The 22,956-nt window shown below is 42.7% G+C and overlaps 1 protein-coding gene across 1 annotated transcript in view; it reads left to right on the forward strand.

The window, feature by feature from the left end:
* LOC124620241 (testis-specific serine/threonine-protein kinase 4-like) overlaps positions 1–22,956 on the forward strand; it is a 132,820-nt gene that overhangs the window by 91,824 nt on the left and 18,040 nt on the right. Inside the window, exon 7 of the mRNA XM_047146909.1 lies at positions 7,796–7,960. Within this exon, the coding sequence (XP_047002865.1) occupies positions 7,796–7,960 (165 nt within the window). The remainder of the gene's footprint in view (positions 1–7,795; positions 7,961–22,956) is intronic.

A 22,956-nucleotide genomic window follows, 5' to 3' on the forward strand; every position in this document is an offset into this window, starting at 1 on the left:
TTAGAACCTGCGACCGTAGCGATCGCGCGGTTCCAGACTGGAGCGCCTAGCAACGCTCGGCCACACCGGCCGGCACAATCAGTGAGATGCTTGGTAGAGACACTTGACAGTTACCATTTGCAGCAGTGAAGGAGTAATATGCAAGATTACAACTGAAATGATAGGGTTAGACATTGAGTTCAGAGACCAACTTGGGTTCAGGTATTACTGACATGAAAGATATGTCACCTATGTAATGACCATTAAGAAACAAAATACCTTCATCATAATTACGTCTAGTTTTGACTTTTGGGTCTGTCTTTGCCTTATCATCAAGTGCACTCAACGGTTTCCTCCACCTTCCACTGCTAACATGTTCAATGCAGCTGCACTGCTGAATCATCATTCTGTCTTCATTATTAGGAATGGTTTCCAGGACAACATCCAGAGTTCACAATCGGGTAACAGCTAAACTTAACAGAATTCGTCCAGGTGCATAGAAAAAGGCGGTTACCGAGACGCCAAATTCTGCAACGTAAGGGGAACGTGATACTGGCTGCCTGTGTGTTCAGATTTACGCGCTATCTCGCAACCCAGTGTAATAAGGCGTTTTTTGTATACCTGCTATTAAAGCTAAATTCGAATGACTATAAACATGATCTCTGTGGCTTCCTATGAGAAAGGCTGATTTCTAGCAATAATCAAAATTTTTACTCACAATTGGCCGAACAGTTAAAACGATGTTGCATCATACGGAACTAAAATTGTTACGGAAAACGGACCAGCACTTTGGAGCCATTGACGACTAACATATGACGGCATCATGGGAATACTCTTCGAAATATCTTGGCACTTTGCAAATACTCGGCGACTTCATTCACGTCTTCTCCTGAACATTGTTTCATTTGTGGCACGGATGTTATCGTCTTCATCTTAGCTTACCCGCTCCTATCCGTATACCACCCTGATATTTTTGTTGTCTTAAACATCTATATACGTACTACGCAAGTCACAATGGGGCGCATGATGGAGAGTATATTGTACCACTACTAGTCAGTGTGTTTCTTGTTCCACTCGCAAATGCAAATCGGCAGTCTGTATTCTTCTGTATGAGCTCTAATTTCTCTTCTCTTGTTTTCGCGGTCCTTTTACGAAATGTGCAGTACAATCGTTTTGCAGTCAGCCGAAAATGCCGGTTCTATAAATTTTATTAGTAGTGTTCCGCGAAAAGAACTTCTTCCCTGCAGGAATTCCCATTTTAGTTCAGTTCCGTAATACTAATGTGCTGATGGAACGTGCCAATAACAAATTGAGCCTAGAATAGCTTCGATGTCTTCCTTTAATTCGATTTTGTGAGGGTTCAAAACACTCGAACATTAATCAACAACGGGTCGCACTAGTGTTCTGTACGCGACGCCCTTTACAGATGAGCTACACTTTCCTTGAATTCTCCCAATAAACCGAAGTCGACTGTTACGCCGACGCCAAGGTAGCCCCTGCTGGCCGGCAACACATCTAACACGACACAGGACCCAGGTTGCCTATGCCCACAGGCGTAAGCAATGGTAAACAATGGCTTTTTTGGAAACAGACATTCCACGTACTACTTCCTGCAGAGGGAGTTCGAGATGGCCTGCAGGAAGTATCACTACACCAACATCTGATTGGCTGACCAATACTATTTAAAGGCTAGAACCAGCACCGGACGTCAGCTCACGCCGAATACCGGCCTCAAGGACGTCTCTATGGAAGACTACGTCTTCGACATCGGAATAGGACTTGGAATTGAGTGTATGTGTGTTACAACGGACTCTTGTGGGAAATTTAGAAGTTATCTTTTGTTGCCTCTAGTAGGATATTCTTACTGTCTTTGTGATTGTGACTTTATTCAGTCATTTCCATGTAGACTCACGTAAATAAAAGTTGCGTTGTAAAAACGTTCGGATTGTCAGTTACAACATCGACCCTTCCCGTTCCCTACTACCAATCTTAAATGCTCATTCCATTTCAGCATCGATTTAGTGTTACCCTTAGCTACTCAATCGACAGGACTGTATCAAACAGCATACCCCCAATACTGTGTTCTAAAATTTGAAGACTGTTTCACCTGCTTATCTGCATTAACTTCCATTTTTCTACATTTAGAGCAAGCTACCATTCTTCACACCAATTATAAATTCCGTCTAACAATAAGTCATCTTGTATCTTCCTACATTCACTCAACGACGACACTTCCCCGCACACTACGGCGTCATCATCAGAAAATCGCAGATTACTGCACACCCTATCCGTCAACTCTTTTATGTATGTAAAGAACAACAGCGGTGCTATCACATTTCCCTTGAACATCCCTTGACGATAACCTTGGCTCTTACGGACACTACCGCCGATAACAACGTACTGGGATCTATTATTTAAGGTGTCTTGGAGACAATCACATATCAGAGGAGCTATTCCAGTCCACTATGAGGCACTGTGTCAATCGGTTTCCGGAATTCTGGAAATATGGAACCTGCCTGTTGCCCTTCATCCACGTCTTGCAGGGTATCGTCTGAGGAAAGGGTAAGCTGAGTTTTTCACGAGCACTGCTTTCTAAGTCCTTACTGATGTAAGGAGAGAAGACTTTCTGTCTCAAGGAAGTTTAGTATGTTTGAACTTGGAATATGTTTGAGAAATATGCAGCAAATGGATATTAAGGATATTAGCCTGTAATTTTTCGGATCCGTTCTGTTATCTTTATTTAATACAAGTGTCACCTGATGTTTTCCTAGTCACCTGGAGCTTTGCAATGGGAGAGAGATCCGCGATAAAAATTCTTGTTTATGTATATCTTCTTAAACTGTCCCCAAATAGTTTTGCACTACTAACATATTTGCGAATGTGTGTAGGATTAGATTGAATGGCAGCAAGCAGCGACTGACTAAGCCTTCGGAAACTAATAAAGTAACTTAATTATGTCTGTTGGAAAGGACATATCTGTGAATTAAATGTCTAATGTTGGATAATACATGGTAAGCACAGGTGAATCGTGACAAAAGCTAGAAAATTTAAAATACTGGTTTTATTTTCAGTTTCTAGTTCATTCTTTACCATAATATTTAATGTTCAAATCACAGGGTACATTACTTTTGTTATCTGATACATACAGAGCGTAATAAAGATTACGTACCACATGTCCCTGTTTACCTTTGCCAGTAAGGATATATCGGGACAGTCACTTAGGTGAATCAGGACAGTGTTACAATAATAATTTTTCTTCTTGTAACTGTCATGTAAATGTTTATTAAGGAGGTGCAGTAAGTCTCAGGAGAACGTTTGTACATCTGAATGTCATTTATTAAATACACGTCTACCAGGCACTTATACAGCAGACCTCGGTGTGACAGGGGCTTGGAAAACCCTCTAAGTGACATGTGTCACGTGAAGACTTAACATTACTTTATTGGGCAAGAGACTACCACAAAATACCAAAGTGCACTAGCAAATCATTAATTCAACATTTAAAATTTAAAATTGTATATTAAAAACGTATAGCAAAAAGGAAGGGGCAAATGCACATCTTGCCAACACACATTGGCGTGTTATTTTCAAACAACTTAAAAACATGCAAGAATAAAATTCAACACGTAAAATTATATATTACCAGTAAAGAAGAAACATGTATAAATAACAAGACATCGAATATAACAAATTTGTTATAGCACAGTAACCGCCATCTGGCGTAGGACGTCAGAGGTACAAAGTTCCCATTTACGTAAAATATTACGTTGAAACCAAGAAGTCAAATACATAAATAGTGGTAATTGTACAATATATGTCACCATTTAACAGGTAAAAATGTCATGAAACACATTACGTGTTACAAAAATTTTTAGGGTGCACACTAACAATTTATTGTTGTATTTAACGACGTGATGATACACACATCTCATTCGTCCCGTTGGGGCATGTTAACACATTATAGCTATTTCTGAAGCTTAATTAAAAAAATCATCGTAATTATGAAAGCGGGATGATTTAAAAGGACATTGTGGATGTAGAGATCGTTTAACGCACTCGTGAGTAAAAACTACCGTTACAAATTGCAGAGAATTAATGATATGTGGGATAGAGACACAAGTGTACGAAATACGCTAGCCCAGTAGAAACCTCCACTATCACACCTATTATTTAGAGAAAAAATTTCTCGTATGATGCAAACAGAACTTGGGTTTTCTTTAAAGTATAAAAGCTTTCTCCCAAAAAATACATCGCTCTCTGGTTTTACACTTTTGCACAAGCACTGGGTCAGAACCCATCATACATACATTTACAGTTGATACAACGGAAATGAAACTGTCAAGCAAATGGTTTTGAATACTCATATGAAGAAGATAACTTTATTACATGTCTTATAGCAGCAGTGGGATCCCTTATAACATAAAAGCTGATTTTGAAAATACCCATATATCCAAAGTAGGCCTTAACAATTAACCTAAACTGCAAGTTGTGGATAGGTAGTAATATACATAGTACATCCAGAAAAAACGACATAAGTTAGGAAAGGTGACAGTACAAATTATTCCCAAAATATACATCGCACTGTAGACAAATTAGAGCCGGATTACGCACATTGTTGCGCACTTACTTACAAAAGCAATTAAAATGTAGTGGCAAATTAGGAACATAAATAATTACATGCAAGTGTTCTCTACATCCACACTGTGCTTTTAAATCATACTGCTTTCATAGTTACGATGATTTTTTGTAATTAAGCCTCAGAAATAATTATAATGCGTTAACATGTCCCAACGGGACAAATGAAATGTGCGTATCATCAAGTCGTTAAATACGATAAAAAATTGTTAGTCTGCACCCTAAAAATTTTTTTATAACACATAATGTGTTGCACGACATTTTGACCTGTTAAATCGTGACATATGTTGTACAATTACCACTATTTATGTATTTGACGTCTTGGTTTCAACGTAATATTTCACGTAAATTAAGAACTTTGTACCTCTGACTTCCTACGCCAGATGGTGGTTACTGTGCAATAACAAGTTCTGTTATATTTGATGTCATGTTATTTGTATATTTTTCTTCTTTACTAGTCCTGTAATCTGACACCATATAATTTTACCTGTTGATTTTTATTCTTCCATGTTTTTTAAGTTGTTTGAAAACAACACGCCAGTGTATGTTGGCAAGATGAGCATTTCTCCCTTCCTTTTTGCTAAGCGTTTTTAATGTACAATTTTAAATTTTAAATATTCAATTAATGATTTGCAAGTTCACTTTGGTATTTTGTGGTAATCTCTTGCCAAATAAAGTAATGTTAAGTCTTCACGTGACACATGTCACATAGAGGGTGTACCAAGCCCCTGTCACACCGAGTTCGGCTGTGTAGGTGAATGTAAAGAGCGGCTTCAGTTATTGTGATCGTTTCATAGCTTTTCTTACTGATAATAACTTGACACCGGTGCCTATGAGCTTTAATTTGTACGCTAAAGGTATGTTCTTGCCAACAGTTGGTTTATACTCAGGTGTATTTGTGGTCTTTTGTTTCTTATTCACTGATCGCTATGTGAAAATATTTATCTTCAAGCACAGAAGATGATCATTATGTGATCGAAAATCGATTTGCTGTCAATAAATCATCAAAATTACGGCCAACGCTGACCTTCCTTCTAACACACATGTAGTTACAAAGGTGGCGAGCCGAGCACTTGAATTACAAAAGCGCGAGAAGACATTAACTGAAGAGCACAACTCCATGTCGAGTCCGATCATATGCTTTGTCGTCCTATAATGACACGTTTCTCTCTTACGTCTGTGAGCCGAACCTTCACCTAGCACGGCGGAAGCACAAGAGAGAGAGAGGCCGCCCTGGCGCTAACCCTCGCCCTTAGATGGCGCTTCCATTGAGCGAAGCTGGCGCCCCCACATGCATTCCCGCGCACGGCGCAGAATACGAACGTACCCTCTGTAACGGAAGATTATCATATTAGTGAGCTATGAATACATCGAAAGGAATTTTGCTTTGTTTAACCATACGTTCAGTGTACCCTATATCCACCGATGCTCTGCGAAAGTCTTTCGTACCTCCGAGTGTCTCGCAAAAACAAGTCAGATCTCATTAATATTTGCGAGGGTCACTCCAAAGGAAATGCACACTATTTTTTTAATCTATCTTTTATTCTACTTGTTTGAAAGTTTTACAGTGTGTACATACATCCTTTAGGAACAATATTTTCATTCCTCAACATAATTTCCACCTCTCTCAACTGCCTTACGCCATCTTGGAACCAGCGTCTGTATACCCGCACGGTAAAATTCTGGACCAACGTGCTGGAGCCACTGCTTGGCAGCGTGCACAAGGGAGTTATCATCTTCAAACCTTATTCCACGAAGAAAGTCTTTCAGTTTCCCAAAGAGGTGATAGCCACATGGAGCCAGGTCAGGACTGTAAGGCGGGTGTTTCAGTGTTGTCCATCCAAGTTTTGTGATCGCTTCCATGGTTGGGTTTTTGACTGACATGTGGCCGTGCAGTGTCGTGCAACAGCAAAACATGGTTTTGCCGATGTGGTCGAACACGACTCAATCGAGCTTGAAGTTTCTTCAGTAGCGTCACATATGCATCAGAATTTATGGCGGTTCCACTTGGCATGATGTCCACAAGCTAGAGTCCTTCGGAATCGAAAAACATTGTAGCCATAACTTTTCCAGCAGAAGGTGTGGTTTTGAATTTTTTTCTTGGGTGAATTTGCATGATGCCACTCCATTGATTGCCTCTTCATCTCTGGTGAAAAATGATGGAGCCATGTTTCATCACTTGTAACAATTCTTCCAAGAAATTCATATCCACCACTCTCGTACTGTTCCAAAAGTTCACTGCATACCGTTTTCCTTGTTTCTTTGTGAGCCACTGTCAACATCCTGGGAACCCACCTGGCACAAACCTTTTTTAACGCCAACACTTTCAGTATTCTGCAAACACTTCCTTCCCCTATCCCAACGTAGCGTGACAATTCGTTCACTGTGATGCGTCTGCCAGCAGTCACCAATTCGTTAACTCTCTGCACGTTGTCTGTAGTGTGTGCAGTACGAGGCCTGCTGCTGCGAGGCAATATTGCTGAGCCCGCTTTCATCACGTAACCTGCTTGCCCACTGACTAACTGTACTGCGATCGACAGCAGCATCTCCATACACTTTTTTCAACCTCTTGTGGATGTTTCCCACTGTCTCGTTTTTACAGCACAGGAATTCCATGACAGCACGTTGCTTCTGACGAACGTCAAGTGTAGCAGCCACCTTGAAGACATGCTGTGGCGGCGCCACTCACGGGAACAAGTTGAACTGAGTTCTAAAACTAGCGGGAAGGATGTATCTATACACTGTAAAACTTTCACACATGCAGAATGAAAGCTGTATTTTTACAGTAATAGTGTGCATTTCTTTTGGAGTGACCCTTGTATTTATGGGTTAAAATATTGTATATGAGGGAAATATTTCCCAGGGACTGATGCTGAAGTTATTCCAGTTAAGTATTCAGATTTAATTTAAAAAATAGTAGAAGGGTTGCATCCTGTTTGCCGGAGAGGGACTCGAACTGGGCACCTTGTTTTCCTGCGAGCAGTGCTTTTACTGATCGAGCTATTTTTCCTATTTCTTTAAATCCACAAATGTCTTAAGGTGGAAATTTGGAAAGTGTAAGACAGCTGCTGAAAGAAGTGAGGCTGTGGGGCTGTCGCGAGAGTCATGCCTGGATAGCTCAGTTCTTGCAGTTGATTGCGAGAAGAGAGATGGTGACGCATCGATGTTCTGCTTGTCGCAGCAAGTGCAGAGCAAGGTGATGTTCCCGCGGCAGCCACGGGCGTCGGCGGCGGTGCGGTCGCTCATCACGCGGATCTTGTCGCCCGCCAGGACGCGCCTGCGCATCCCGGACATCCGCGCAGACGTCTGGATGGCCCCCGGAACGGACGACGCGGCCGCCCAGCAGGTGAGCGGAAGAGGCGCCTCGTTATACGAGAGCCAGAGTCAGTATGCGGTTCTGATTCCGCAAGTTGGGTAAAGCTGTTCCTTGGGTGGTCCAGTGTTTGATGTCTTTGTCTAATCAGTCTGCTAAGTTACTAATCGATCTAGAGAAAACTTCTTACACTGCAGAGTGGTGCAAAATTTCTGAAACCGCCGGAAAACATGTGCCCACGTGAGCAAACACGAGCAGTATACAGGGTGGTCCATTGTTAGTGACCGGACCAAATATCTCACGAAATAAGCATCAAATTAAAAAACTAGAAAGTACGAAACTCGTCTAGCTTGAAGGGGGCAACCAGATGGCGCTACGGTTGGCCCGCTAGATGGCGCTGCCATAGGCCAAACGGATATCAACTGATTTTTTAAAAAATAGGAACCCCCATTTTTATTACATATTCATGTAGTACGTAAAGAAATATGAATGTTTTAGTTGGACCACTTTTTTCGCTTTGTGATAGATGGCGCTGCAATAGTCACACACGCATAAGTGCGTGGTATCACGTAACATGCCGCCAGTGCGTGTTAAAATGGACCGTTTAATTGTGGAAAAGGTTGATATTGCGTTGATGTAAGGCTAATGTGATCAAAATGACCAACGGGCGTGTGTTATGTATGCTGCTCGGTATCCTGGGCGACATCATCCAAGTGTCCGAACCGTTCATCGGATAGTTACGATAGTTAAGGAAACAGGAAGTGTTCAGCCACATGTAAAACGTGTGCTCCCTGCCGCCGTTGGATAAGCAGCTGAGCAGCAAGTCGTATACTCCTAGCTCACTCATTTGTTACATAGTTTAGTTCTTAATTTCTTTGCGTGTTTTTGGTACTTGCATTGTGTAATTCATAAATTTCGGGCGTATTATAGTATTTGAGAGTTGTAGCATCGCGTTTTAGTACCTGAGTAGTGTAAATTCGCGTAGTCGTTTGTCTACTGTTTTGTTTTGTACGGCCAGTGTCGGTTGGTCGCAGTCAGTGTGCTCCCTGCCGCCGTTGGATAAGCAGCTGCAGCAGCAAGTCGTATACTCCTAGCTCACTCATTTGTTACATAGTTTAATTCTTAATTTCTTTGCGTGTTTTTGGTACTTGCATTGTTTAATTCATAAATTTCGGGCGTATTATAGTATTTGAGAGTTGTAGCATCGCGTTTTAGTACCTGAATAGTGTAAATTCGCGTAGTCGTTTGTCTACTGTTTTGTTTTGAACGGCCAGTGTCGGTTGGTCGCAGTCAGTGTGCTCCCTGCCGCCGTTGGATAAGCAGCTGCAGCAGCAAGTCGTATACTCCTAGCTCACTCATTTGTTACATAGTTTAATTCTTAATTTCTTTGCGTGTTTTTGGTACTTGCATTAATTCATAAATTTCGAGCGTATTATAGTATTTGAGAGTTGTAGCATCGCGTTTTAGTACCTGAATAGTGTAAATTCGCGTAGTCGTTTGTCTACTGTTTTGTTTTGAACGGCCAGTGTCGGTTGGTCGCAGTCAGTGTGCTCCCTGCCGCCGTTGGATAAGCAGCTGAGCAGCAAGTCGTATACTCCTAGCTCACTCATTTGTTACATAGTTTAATTCTTAATTTCTTTGCGTGTTTTTGGTACTTGTATTGTGTAATTCATAAATTTCGGGCGTATTATAGTATTTGAGAGTTGTAGCATCGCGTTTTAGTACCTGAATAGTGTAAATTCGCGTAGTCGTTTGTCTACTGTTTTGTTTTGAACGGCCAGTGTCGGTTGGTCGCAGTCAGTGTGCTCCCTGCCGCCGTTGGATAAGCAGCTGCAGCAGCAAGTCGTATACTCCTAGCTCACTCATTTGTTACATAGTTTAATTCCTAATTTCTTTGCGTGTTTTTGGTACTTGCATTGTTTAATTCATAAATTTCGGGCGTTTTATAGTATTTGAGAGTGTAGCATCGTGTTTTAGTACCTGAACAGTGTAATTTCGCTTAGTCTCCTTCCGCCGCCGAGCAGTGTCAGCAGTGCGCAAGTAGCAGCATTACTGCATTTACTAGGCAATCTTGTATTTTAATAACCGTTTAAATTTTGTCGATTTGTTTGCGCTCTCTGTAGATAGTTCAGACATTCTTAGCAAAACAGTTTTTAGCATGGATAGGGACTGCAACTGCTGTGTTCGGATGCAGGCTGAGTTGGCATCCCTTCGCTCCCAGCTTCAGGCAGTGTTGGCTTCGGTCACACAGCTTGAGGCTGTTGCCAATGGGCATCACTGTGGGGGTCGGGATGGGGGTTTGTCGGGGACGGCCAGCTCGTCCCACGCATCCCCTGATCGGACTACGACTGTGGTTGCCCGGGATACTGCCCGCATTGAGGCTGATCCCTCACCTGTGGTAGAGTGGGAGGTCGTTTCAAGGTGTGGCAGGGGGCGAAAGACATTCCGGAGGGCTGAACGGAAAGCCTCTCCAGTTTGTCTGACGAACCGGTTTCAGGCTCTGTCTCAGGCTGATACTGATCTTCGGCCTGACATGGCTGCTTGTCCTGTTCCAGAGGTTGCCCCTCAGTCTGCAAGATCCGGGCAGTCGCAGAGGGTGGGCTTACTGGTAGTTGGGAGCTCCAACGTCAGGCGCGTAATGGGGCCCCTTAGGGAAATGGCAGCAAGAGAGGGGAAGAAAACCAATGTGCACTCCGTGTGCATACCGGGGGGAGTCATTCCAGATGTGGAAAGGGTCCTTCCGGATGCCATGAAGGGTACAGGGTGCACCCATCTGCAGGTGGTCGCTCATGTCGGCACCAATGATGTGTGTCGCTATGGATCGGAGGAAATCCTCTCTGGCTTCCGGCGGCTATCTGATTTGGTGAAGACTGCCAGTCTCGCTAGCGGGATGAAAGCAGAGCTCACCATCTGCAGCATCGTCGACAGGACTGACTGCGGACCTTTGGTACAGAGCCGAGTGGAGGGTCTGAATCAGAGGCTGAGACGGTTCTGCGACCGTGTGGGCTGCAGATTCCTCGACTTGCGCCATAGGGTGGTGGGGTTTCGGGTTCCGCTGGATAGGTCAGGAGTCCACTACACGCAACAAGCGGCTACACGGGTAGCAGGGGTTGTGTGGCGTGGGCTGGGCGGTTTTTTAGGTTAGATGGCCTTGGGCAAGTACAGAAAGGGCAACAGCCTCAACGGGTGCGGGGCAAAGTCAGGACATGCGGGGAACAAGCAGCAATCGGTATTCTAATTGTCAACTGTCGAAGCTGCGTTGGTAAAGTACCGGAACTTCAAGCGCTGATAGAAAGCACCGAAGCTGAAATCGTTATAGGTACAGAAAGCTGGCTTAAGCCAGAGATAAATTCTGCCGAAATTTTTACAAAGGTACAGACGGTGTTTAGAAAGGATAGATTGCATGCAACCGGTGGTGGAGTGTTCATCGCTGTTAGTAGTAGTTTATCCTGTAGTGAAGTAGAAGTGGATAGTTCCTGTGAATTATTATGGGTGGAGGTTACACTAAACAACCGAACTAGGTTAATAATTGGCTCCTTTTACCGACCTCCCGACTCAGCAGCATTAGTGGCAGAACAACTGAGAGAAAATTTGGAATACATTTCACATAAATTTTCTCAGCATGTTATAGTCTTAGGTGGAGATTTCAATTTACCAGATATAGACTGGGACACTCAGATGTTTAGGACGGGTGGTAGGGACAGAGCATCGAGTGACATTATACTGAGTGCACTATCCGAAAATTACCTCGAGCAATTAAACAGAGAACCGACTCGTGGAGATAACATATTGGACCTACTGATAACAAACAGACCCGAACTTTTCGAATCTGTATGTACAGAGCAGGGAATCAGTGATCATAAGGCCGTTGCAGCATCCCTGAATATGGAAGTTAATAGGAATATAAAAAAAGGGAGGAAGGTTTATCTGTTTAGCAAGAGTAATAGAAGGCAGATTTCAGACTACCTAACAGATCAAAACTAAAATTTCTGTTCCGACACTGACAATGTTGAGTGTTTATGGAAAAAGTTCAAGGCAATCGTAAAATGCGTTTTAGACAGGTACGTGCCGAGTAAAACTGTGAAGGACGGGAAAAACCCACCGTGGTACAACAACAAAGTTAGGAAACTACTGCGAAAGCAAAGAGAGCTCCACTCCAAGTTTAAACGCAGCCAAAACCTCTCAGACAAACAGAAGCTAAACGATGTCAAAGTTAGCGTAAGGAGGGCTATGCGTGAAGCGTTCATTGAATTCGAAAGTAAAATTCTATGTACCGACTTGACAGAAAATCCTAGGAAGTTCTGGTCTTACGTTAAATCAGTAAGTGGCTCGAAACAGCATATCCAGACACTACGGGATGATGATGGCATTGAAACAGAGGATGACACGCGTAAAGCTGAAATACTAAACACCTTTTTCCAAAGCTGTTTCACAGAGGAAGACCGCACTGCAGTTCCTTCTCTAAATCCTCGCACAAACGAAAAAATGGCTGACATCGAAATAAGTGTCCAAGGAATAGAAAAGCAACTGGAATCACTCAATAGAGGAAAGTCCACTGGACCTGACGGGATACCAATTCGATTCTACACAGAGTACGCGAAAGAACTTGCCCCCCTTCTAACAGCCGTGTACCGCAAGTCTCTAGAGGAACGGAGGGTTCCAAATGATTGGAAAAGAGCACAGATAGTCCCAGTCTTCAAGAAGGGTCGTCGGGCAGATGCGCAAAACTATAGACCTATATCTCTTACGTCGATCTCTTGTAGAATTTTAGAACATGTTTTTTGCTCGCGTATCATGTCATTTCTGGAAACCCAGAATCTACTATGTAGGAATCAACATGGATTCCGGAAACAGCGATCGTGTGAGACCCAACTCGCCTTATTTGTTCATGAGACCCAGAAAATATTAGATACAGGCTCCCAGGTAGATGCTATTTTTCTTGACTTCCGGAAGGCGTTCGATACAGTTCCGCACTGTCGCCTGATAAACAAAGTAAGAGCCTACGGAATATCAGACCAGCTGTGTGGCTGGATTGAAGAGTTTTTAGCAAACAGAACACAGCATGTTGTTGTCAATGGAGAGACGTCTACAGACGTTAAAGTAACCTCTGGCGTGCCACAGGGGAGTGTTATGGGACCATTGCTTTTCACAATATATATAAATGACTTAGTAGATAGTGTCGGAAGTTCCATGCGGCTTTTCGCGGATGATGCTGTAGTATACAGAGAAGTTGCTGCATTAGAAGATTGTAGCGAAATACAGGAAGATCTGCAGCGGATAGGCACTTGGTGCAGGGAGTGGCAACTGACCCTTAACATAGACAAATGTAATGTATTGCGAATACATAGAAAGAAGGATCCTTTATTGTATGATTATATGATAGCGGAACAAACACTGGTAGCAGTTACTTCTGTAAAATATCTGGGAGTATGCGTACGGAACGATTTGAAGTGGAATGATCATATAAAACTAATTGTTGGTAAGGCGGGTACCAGGTTGAGATTCATTGGGAGAGTGCTTAGAAAATGTAGTCCATCAACAAAGGAGGTGGCCTACAAAACACTCATTCGACCTATACTTGAGTATTGCTCATCAGTGTGGGATCCGTACCAGGTCGGGTTGACGGAGGAGATAGAGAAGATCCAAAGAAGAGCGGCGCGTTTCGTCACTGGGTTATTTGGTAACCGTGATAGCGTTACGGAGATGTTTAATAAACTCAAGTGGCAGACTCTGCAAGAGAGGCGCTCTGCATCGCGGTGTAGCTTGCTCGCCAGGTTTCGAGAGGGTGCGTTTCTGGATGAGGTATCGAATATATTGCTTCCCCCTACTTATACTTCCCGAGGAGATCACGAATGTAAAATTAGAGAGATTAGAGCGCGCACGGAGGCTTTCAGACAGTCGTTCTTCCCGCGAACCATACGCGACTGGAACAGGAAAGGGAGGTAATGACAGTGGCACGTAAAGTGCCCTCCGCCACACACCGTTGGGTGGCTTGCGGAGTATCAATGTAGATGTAGATGTAGATCCACGACCTGCAACAAATGATGATGCCCAAGTAGGTGTTATAGCTGCTGTCGCGGCTAATCCGCACATCAGTAGCAGACAATTTGGGCCAGAATCGGGAACCTCAAAAACGTCGGTGTTGAGAATGCTACATCAACATCGATTGTACCCGTACCATATTTCTATGCACCAGGAATTCCATGGCGACGACTTTGAACGTCGTATACAGTTCTGCCACTGGGCACAAGAGAAATTACGGGACGATCGCAGATTGTTTGCCGCGTTCTATTTAGCGACGAAGCGTCATTCACCAACAGCGGTAGCGTAAACCGGTATAATATGCACTACTGGGCAACGAAAAATCCACGATGGCTGCGACAAGTGGAACATCAGCGACCTTAGCACACTGGACTCGCATTCGGAAGGACGACGGTTCAATCCCGTCTCCAGCCATCCTGATTTAGGTTTTCCGTGATTTCCCTAAATCGCTTCAGGCAAATGCCGGGATGGTTCCTTTGAAAGGGCACGGCCGATTTCCTTCCCTAACCCGAGCATGAGCTCCGTCTCTAATGACCTCGTTGTCGACGGGACGTTAAACACTAACCACCACCACCACCATCAGCGACCTTGGCGGGTTAATATATGGTGCGGCATGATGGGAGGAAGGATAATTGGCCCCCATTTTATCGATGGTAATCTAAATGGTGCAATGTATGTTGATTTCCTACGTAATGTTCTACCGATGCTACTACAAGATCTTTCACTGCATGACAGAATGGCGATGTACTTGCAACATGATGGATGTCCGGCACATAGCTCGCGTGCGGTTGAAGCGGTATTGAATAGCGTATTTCATGACAGGTGGATTGGTCGTTGAAGCACCATACAATGGCACGCATGTTCACCGGATCTGACGTCCCCGCATTTCTTTCTGTGGGGAAAGTTGAAGGATATTTGCTATCGTGGTCCACCGACAACGCCTGACAACATGCGTCAGCGCATTGTCAATGCATGTGCGAACATGGCGGAAGGCGAACTACTCGCTGTTGAGAGGAATGTCGTTACACATATTGCCAAATGCATTGACGCTGACGGACATTATTTTGTGCATTTATTGCATTAATGTGGTATTTACAGGTAATCACGCTGTAACAGCATGCGTTTTCAGAAATGATAAGTTCACAAAGGTAAAATGTTCAAACGTACCTACGTTCTGTATTTTAATTTAAAAAAACTATCTGTTACGAACTGTTCGTCTAAAATTGTGAGCCACATGTTTGTGACTATTACAGCGCCATCTATCATAAAGTGAAGGAAGTGGTCCAACTAAAACATTCATATTTCTTTCCGTACTACACGAATATGTAATAAAAAGTGTGGGTTTCTCTTTTTAAAAAACGCAGTTTATAACCGTTTGACGTATGGCAGCGCCATCTAGCGGGCCAATCAAAGCGCCATATGGTTTCCCCTTCAAGCTAGATAAATTTCGATTTTTGTAGTTTTATCGTTTTACGCTTATTTAGTGAAATATTTGGTCCAGTCACGATCAGAGGACCACTCTGTATACTGTGATTCAGCTGACTCTTCCGATCGCTTTTATGCTACCCGCAATGGCTTATATAAACCACGCACAAGAGTTTCATATTCTCTCGTTCGCTACGTACAAACTATTAGTCCTACAGAAACAATGAATAGGGCCTTTTTGTAGGAAATTTAATGTAGTTAAATTTTTTTGCTGTGATACGTTTTCGCTGGAGGCAACGATTTTCGAGCTATTCAAGAAAAACGCGTTTGGAAGTCACTTTTGTGCGTTTTTCTTTAATAATTCTAGAACTATGGCCTCTTGCGCAAACATATCCCAGCACAAAATTTAACTATATAAATACACTGAAGAAGAAACTGTTATAGGCATGCGAATACAAATACAGAGATATGTAAACAGGCAGAGTATGGCACTGCGGTCGGCAACTCCCATATAACACAAGAGTCTGGCGCAGTTGTTAGATCGATCACTGCTGCTAAAATAGCAGGTTATTAGATTTAAGCGAGTTTGAACGTGGTGTCATAGTCGGCGCACGAGCAATGGGACACAGCATCTCCGAGGTAGCGTCGAAGTTGGGATTTATCCGTACGACCATTTCACGAGTGTACCGACATTTATCAGGAATCCGGTGAAACATAAAATCTCCGACAACGCCGTGGCCGGAGAAAGATCCTGCAGCGACAAACGGCGACGGAAGAGAATAGTTGAACGTGACAGAAGTGCAACGCTTCCGCAAACTGATGCAGATTTCAAAGGGGGTCAGGGATTTTTTCTGCCTCGTGATGACTGGGTGTTGTGTGCTGCCCTTAGGGTAGTTAGGTTTAAGTTGTTCTAAGTTCTAGGGGACTGATGACCATAGATGTTAAGTCCCATAGTGCTCAGAGTCTACGCTAGATTTCAAAGCTGGGCCATCAACAAGTGTCAGCGTGCGAACTATTCAATGAAACATCATCGATATGGGCTTTCGGGGCCGAAGGCCACTCGTGTACCTTTGATGACTGCACGACACAAAGCTTCATGCCTCGCCTGGGCCCGTCAACACCAACGTTGGACTGTTGATGACTGCAAACATGTTGCCTAGTCGGACGAGTCTCGTTTCAAATTGTATCGAGCGGGTGGACATGTAAGGGTATGGAGACAACCTCATGAATCCATGGACCCTGCATATGAGGAGCGGACTGTTCATGGCGAGAGTGTAGGGGCGACATCCCATAGTTCGGTTACAGTAGGTGTTCAGTGAGCATAGCGGCTCGTCACGAATCAACCGAATTTGAAAATGGAATGGCAATCGGCGTAAGATTTATGGGTCGTAGTACTTCGGACATTACACAAGAATTTGGGGTACGGAGGTCAGTAATTCTAGAGTCGCTCTTGAGTATCGTAGAAACAATGATTTGACGCGCATAAACCGCCGAACAGGACGACGACAAGTGTTTAACGAAATAAAATCACGTTATCTCGGCAGAGAAACAGGTCCATCAATGCTCTACTGTGATACACTTCGCTGCATATTTGAAGGTAAGGCGTGAGGAATCCATTTCGACCACGACTGAATAAAGCCAAACGAAATGCGTAGGAGTCACCAGTCGACGACACACATCGCATCCAGGACTTTTCTATGCCTTTACGTCACTCGGTGTACACTATATACTAACCAAATGGGAACAGTAAGAACGGAAGTACAAGAGAGGTACATAATCTTCGGATATATATATATATATATATATATATATATATATATATATATATATATATATATATAACCCAATTACTTCTCTACTTTTTGTTATAGAAGCTTAGGAACTGGAGGCGGGTTAGGGGAATTGGAAAAGGACATAAGTACCATCGGATGGGATACAGTTAGGATTTGCATAGCCAATGCAAAAGAAAAGAAAATCAAATGTCAAATCCAAATAAAATAATGGTATGTGGCTTTGTTGTAAACAAGAAAATAGATACCAATACCAAAGATTTCGAAGGAAGTCAGAACACATCATCAAAAATTGTTTTACAAATAAACGAATTATACTGATGAGAACGTAGAGGACGTCAGAAATGATTTATAGAAAATCAAGAAAATCGTACTGCTTGAAGATAACGGATGATTTTAGTGCAAAAGTGGTACTGAAAACAAATTAGACTTCTTCAGTCGAAACTTTTGGCGTGGCAGCGGAAATAAAAGGATATGCCGAGAGAAGCAGCATATTTGTTCCTATAGTGTTGTCTCAGAAGAGAAAAAAATAGAATTTCGACTTGATATAAATGAAGCTGAATTAAAAGGGGAACATACTAGATTTTATCCAACCATATTTCATAAAGATATGTATTTTTAAAGAAACTGTGCAGGATCTGACGGTTACAAATGACCATCGACGAGCAAAAGAAACAATCAAGACAGGCAGAAAGGGAGAAAGACACACACTCATAACGGAAGAAGTGAAAAATATAGATTATGAAAATTCATTTAAGAGAAGGGTGGTGTACCAGATGTATTGAGCAACAGTTTCTCTAGTTTAGATAGTGAATATTATGTGGAAGCACGTAAAGACGACCATGTCGTAACAAAGGTACTTAGGCAAACAGAAGAAGATGTAGCATGTACGACGAAACTTAGAGAAAATGAGATGTGTGTTGGAATAAGGCAGCTATTGAAGAGAAGACGAAAATTTCAGGCAATGGTAAGAAGATCATGATAAAATTCGCCGAATTAAATCAACAAAATTCGGCAGTGTTTTGGAGGAGACTTGACTTTGTAGAACAATAATTTAATAAGGCAAACGACTGAAAACTAGGATAGTGTGGAGAATACAAAAAGAAAAATCTTTAAGCATCTTCGTAAGTGGTGCAATAACCAACAAAAGAGAAAATTGTACAATAATTCAGAGATTTTTGTAATTTTCATGTACTAATCACAGACGAGTCAGAAACAAAGGCACTGATGTTGTTTCGGTAGAGATGATTAAAGATGGAGGAAAAGTAATGCATAACAATTTTTTTTACAGAATGCTTGTGGTGAAAAGTAATTACCCCAAATCCAGAACAGTAGTGTAATTGCGTTCCTTCGTGACATAGCACCAATACAAGCCCCCAAAAGCTAATGAATTATCTGCACTGAACGCTCTCGAGAAGCAAGGCAATGACCCAGCTTACTTTAGTCTACAGAAAGAAGTTTACTGAGCATATGCTTGACCGGGATGGCGAGATATTTGCAAAAGAAAGAACACTGGAGATTGCGTGTCATCCACATTGTTGTCATCGCCTGTAGACAAAGCTTTTAGATAGTTTTTAGATATATGAACCAGGAAAATGAAGAAGGAGTGTGAGTTAATGGAACAACCTGAGATTGCACACTTTACCTTTAACGTAATTTAACTGCAACAGGAATGAAAGAATTAAGATAGTCTGAAAATGAGTTACAACAAAATTAAAATAATGTGTAACATACACACCGGAAAGAAAGCAGGATAAACTTAAAACAGGGTCATAGACGCAATTCATGTGATTTTATATTTAAATAAGTTGAAGAAAACGACGGGATGGACAGCAAAAGAACTAATAAAAGTGCAAAACTTCCCCGGAATTTCTTTGGTAAATTGTCCGGATTTTTCAGAATTTTGATTCTGATATGCCAAAATCTCCCCAAGATACAGGAACCATGTCAAGATGGGACGACTTGGTTGCCTCAGTGATATGGACAGCCATACCATAGGTGCAACTGCTATGGTGGAGTATGTGTGAGGAAGCTAGACGAACATGTGCTTGCTGAAGAGGAGCAGCAACCTTTTCAGTAAATGCAGGAGAAACAATCTAGATGTTTGACTGATCTGGCCTTGTAACGTCAACTAATGCTATGCTGGTAAACTACACCCATTACTTTTCCTCAAGCCATTGAGCTCTACTGTAGGATAAAATGAATATGGCATCCTCTTCGGTAAAATATTCTGGAGGTAAAACAGTCCCCCATTTGGATCTCCAGGCGGAGACTACTTAGGATGATGTTAGATCCCTCGACTGGATAGGTAGTTTAGAAAATTTTAAAAGGAAAATATATAGGTTGAAGTTTTGACATAATGGGAATTAGTGAAGCTCAGTGACATGCTGAATGGACTTCTGGTCAGGTGAGTATTGTGTTATATACATAAAATCAAACAGGGATAGTGCCAGTGTGGGTCTAATAATGAATAAGAAAATAGGAATGCTATGAACGCCACAGTGAACACACTATCGTATCCAAGATAGACACAAAGCCAACAGCCACCACAGCAGTACAAGTTCATATGCCTACTGGTTCCCTAGATGATGAAAAGATTGAATGAATCTATGACGAGAGAAAATAAACTTCTCAGGTAGTTAGGGAGAGGAAAATTTAATTGTGATAAGAGCCTAGAATTCCTTACCCGAGAATTTTGAGCAGAGCATAATTTAATCATCGATAACGCTTGGTTTAAGAATCGTGAAATAGGGTTGTATATATCAAAGAGGTCCGGAGACACTGGAAGATTTCAGATTAATTACGTAGTAGTAACACAGAGATTTCAGAACCAGACTTTAAATTGTAAGCCATGTCCAGTGGCAGATGCGGACTCCGATTATCATTTATTGGTTATGAGCAATGGATTAAAGTTGAAGAGATAGAAAAAAAGGGTAGGAAATTATTGAGATTGGACCTGAATAAGTTGAAAAATCACAGGTTGTTGAACGTTTCAAAGGTAATATTAGGCAACGACTGACTGAAACTGTGCAATGGTATGTAGCATATGTTGAATGGATGGCTCTGAGAAGCGGAATAGTGAAGACAGCACAGGATCATGTGGTTATAAAGGTGAAACCTACTAGAAATATTTGACTATTGTCGGAGATACTGAATGTAATTGATGAAAGAAGGAATTATAAAAATGCAGCGAATCAACTACGCGGTAGGGAATACTAGTGTCTAAAATATCAGGTTAACAGGGAAGTTCACAACGTCTAAACGTAAACTGCTAGGGGGCAAATCCAAGGCTATAGAAGCACCTGTAACTATGGGAAAATAGACAAAGTCTATCGAAAAATTAAAGAGTGCTTTGGAGAAAAGAGAAGCAACTCATCTGTATGAGTAACATGTGCTCAGACGGAAAACTAGTACTAAACAAAAAGGGAAAGAGGGAAGGCAGAAGCAGTATATAGAGGGTCCTTACAAGGAAAATGAAATTGAAAGCAATATTATAGAGGGAGTAGATAGAGATAAGATAGGATACATGATATTGTGAGAAAAATTTGACAGAGTACTGAAAGACCCAATTCGAAACAAGAGCCCTAGAATAGAGTTTTCACTTAATGTGCAAATTGTATTAGAAGGGAAATACCCTCAAACTTCAAAGAAGACAGTAGTTTCTCCAACACCGAAATGGGTCTATGTTGACAGGTATGAATATTACCGACCCATCAGTTTTAACAAGTCAAAGTTGCAAATTACTGACACGAATTATTTACAGAAGACTGGAAGACTGTTACAAGCCGATTTCGGGGAAAATCAGTCTCGGTTCCCGAGAACTTTAGGGCCGCTCGAGGCAATACTGGGCATGTTATGACTTTATCGTATCTTATAAGTTTATTTACTGAATGGCGAACCTACAAAATGGTTTAAATGGCTCCGAGCACTCTGGGACTTAACTTCTGGTCAGGATTCGAACCTGCGACCGTAGCGGTCGCGCGGTTCCAGACTGAAGCGCCTAGAACCGCTCGTCCACACCGGCCGGCGGTGAAATGTAATCGAAATATATCAGGTGATGCTGAGGGAACTATATTATGAAATGAGCTGCAAAAAGTAGTAGATGACTTTTGCTGTTTGCACAGTAAAATGACTGACGATGGCCGAAGTACAGACGATTTTGTTGTAATCACCAGTAACGTAAGTGGCCAACTTAAAGATAGCGGGAAGCCAGCCCCCACCAACAGAATTTCGTGGCTGTAGGAAAGAGGCCTTACTAGCACGCTTTACACCGTCAGATTACACGGTAATACCGTGTGGCGCCACGCTAAAACTGTTTGGTATGAAACGCCCTCTGACGACAACCTCTGCGATGCGGCATCCATAGCCGGCGGGGGGGGGGGGGGGGAGGGGTGTAAGGGGGGGGGGGGGGTAGGGAGTAGGAAGAGGGGGAAGGAAACATAAAATTGGCGTCATTAGTTTATCCCCTCCTCAAATGTTTCAAATGGCTCTGAGCACTATGGGACTTAGCTGCTGAGGTCATCAGTCCCCTACAACTTAGAACTACTTAAACCTAACTAACCTAAGGACATTACACACATCCATGCCCGAGGCAGGATTCGAACCTGCGACCGTAGCGGATGCGCGGTTCCAGACTGTAGCGCCTAGAACCGCTCGGCCACCCCAGCCGGCTATCCCTTCCTCGCTTGCAGGCGTGCGAATGTGGTGGATCATACATGTTGCTCCCCCTGGCATTTGCCTGTTGCAAAGTGGAATACCACACCCAAAACCAGGGGGAGTGGTCAGTTAAGCGTTGGCTACGTGCAGTCCACAAGGAGAAATTAAGTAGCGCTGAAATTGCGAACAGACACCACCTACTCTTATCACGGATATTCCAATATCTCACGAGAGAAAGGCGAGTAACTTGGGTGTGAGCATCGCGGCTAGTTTCGTCAGTGCCATCCAGACGTTTCGGAAAAAAAAGGGGTTGAGGAAAAATTTTGAAAAAAACCGTAAAAACGTTCAGGAACAAACATCGTGCCGGGGGATTGACCTGATTAGCCAAAATGGGCACATAATCCTTGGCAGGAAAGTGTTCTTGCGGAATAACCTTGAGGACCATGGGAATACCATGATTTGGCTGCCCAAATCATCGCCGAACCCCCGCCATGTTTCACTCTTGGGATGCAAACTCGATCAAAACTGTAAACAGTGTGAAACAAGATCATCCGACCAAATGGCTTCCTTCAATTTCTCCACAGTCTAGGTGCTATGCCTCCGACACTATGTTTTCCTGTTATGGGAATTTGTATTGGTTTTGTGAATCCAGCTCACCTTGCAATTCCCAGCTTATGGTGCTTCCTTCGTCTTGTTTAGGTGCGAGTGTGATATTCAATTCTGTAGTTGTGGGGTCCTGCACACTTGTCTCGTATAGCGTGCCTAAAGGATGATGCGTTCTCGGAGTGCTATACAACAATTCAAGCAAAACACATTTATAGTTTTTCTTGCAAAGAAGAAGACTGACAACTCTTAACTTTGAATTTACAACAGTGTCGCAATTGACGGGCGACATGCGAACAACCAAAGTCCTTTGCTGTATACAAGGTCCATGTAAGCAATTGCTATGGATCACACGTCACTCGGGTAGAGAGCGCTCCTGTCGTCGTGACGGTCCCGGTCGGCGGGCTGTTGACTGATGTCGTCTCACCGCCTTCTCTACTCGTTACGCCGGAACAGTAGTGATTTTTGCTGCCGTCGTCCTGTTAATTTTCGACTCAAGCCTCTCCGATGACC

Source organism: Schistocerca americana, chromosome 6 (genome assembly GCF_021461395.2).
Source record: "Schistocerca americana isolate TAMUIC-IGC-003095 chromosome 6, iqSchAmer2.1, whole genome shotgun sequence".
Taxonomy (NCBI): Eukaryota; Metazoa; Arthropoda; class Insecta; order Orthoptera; family Acrididae; genus Schistocerca; species Schistocerca americana.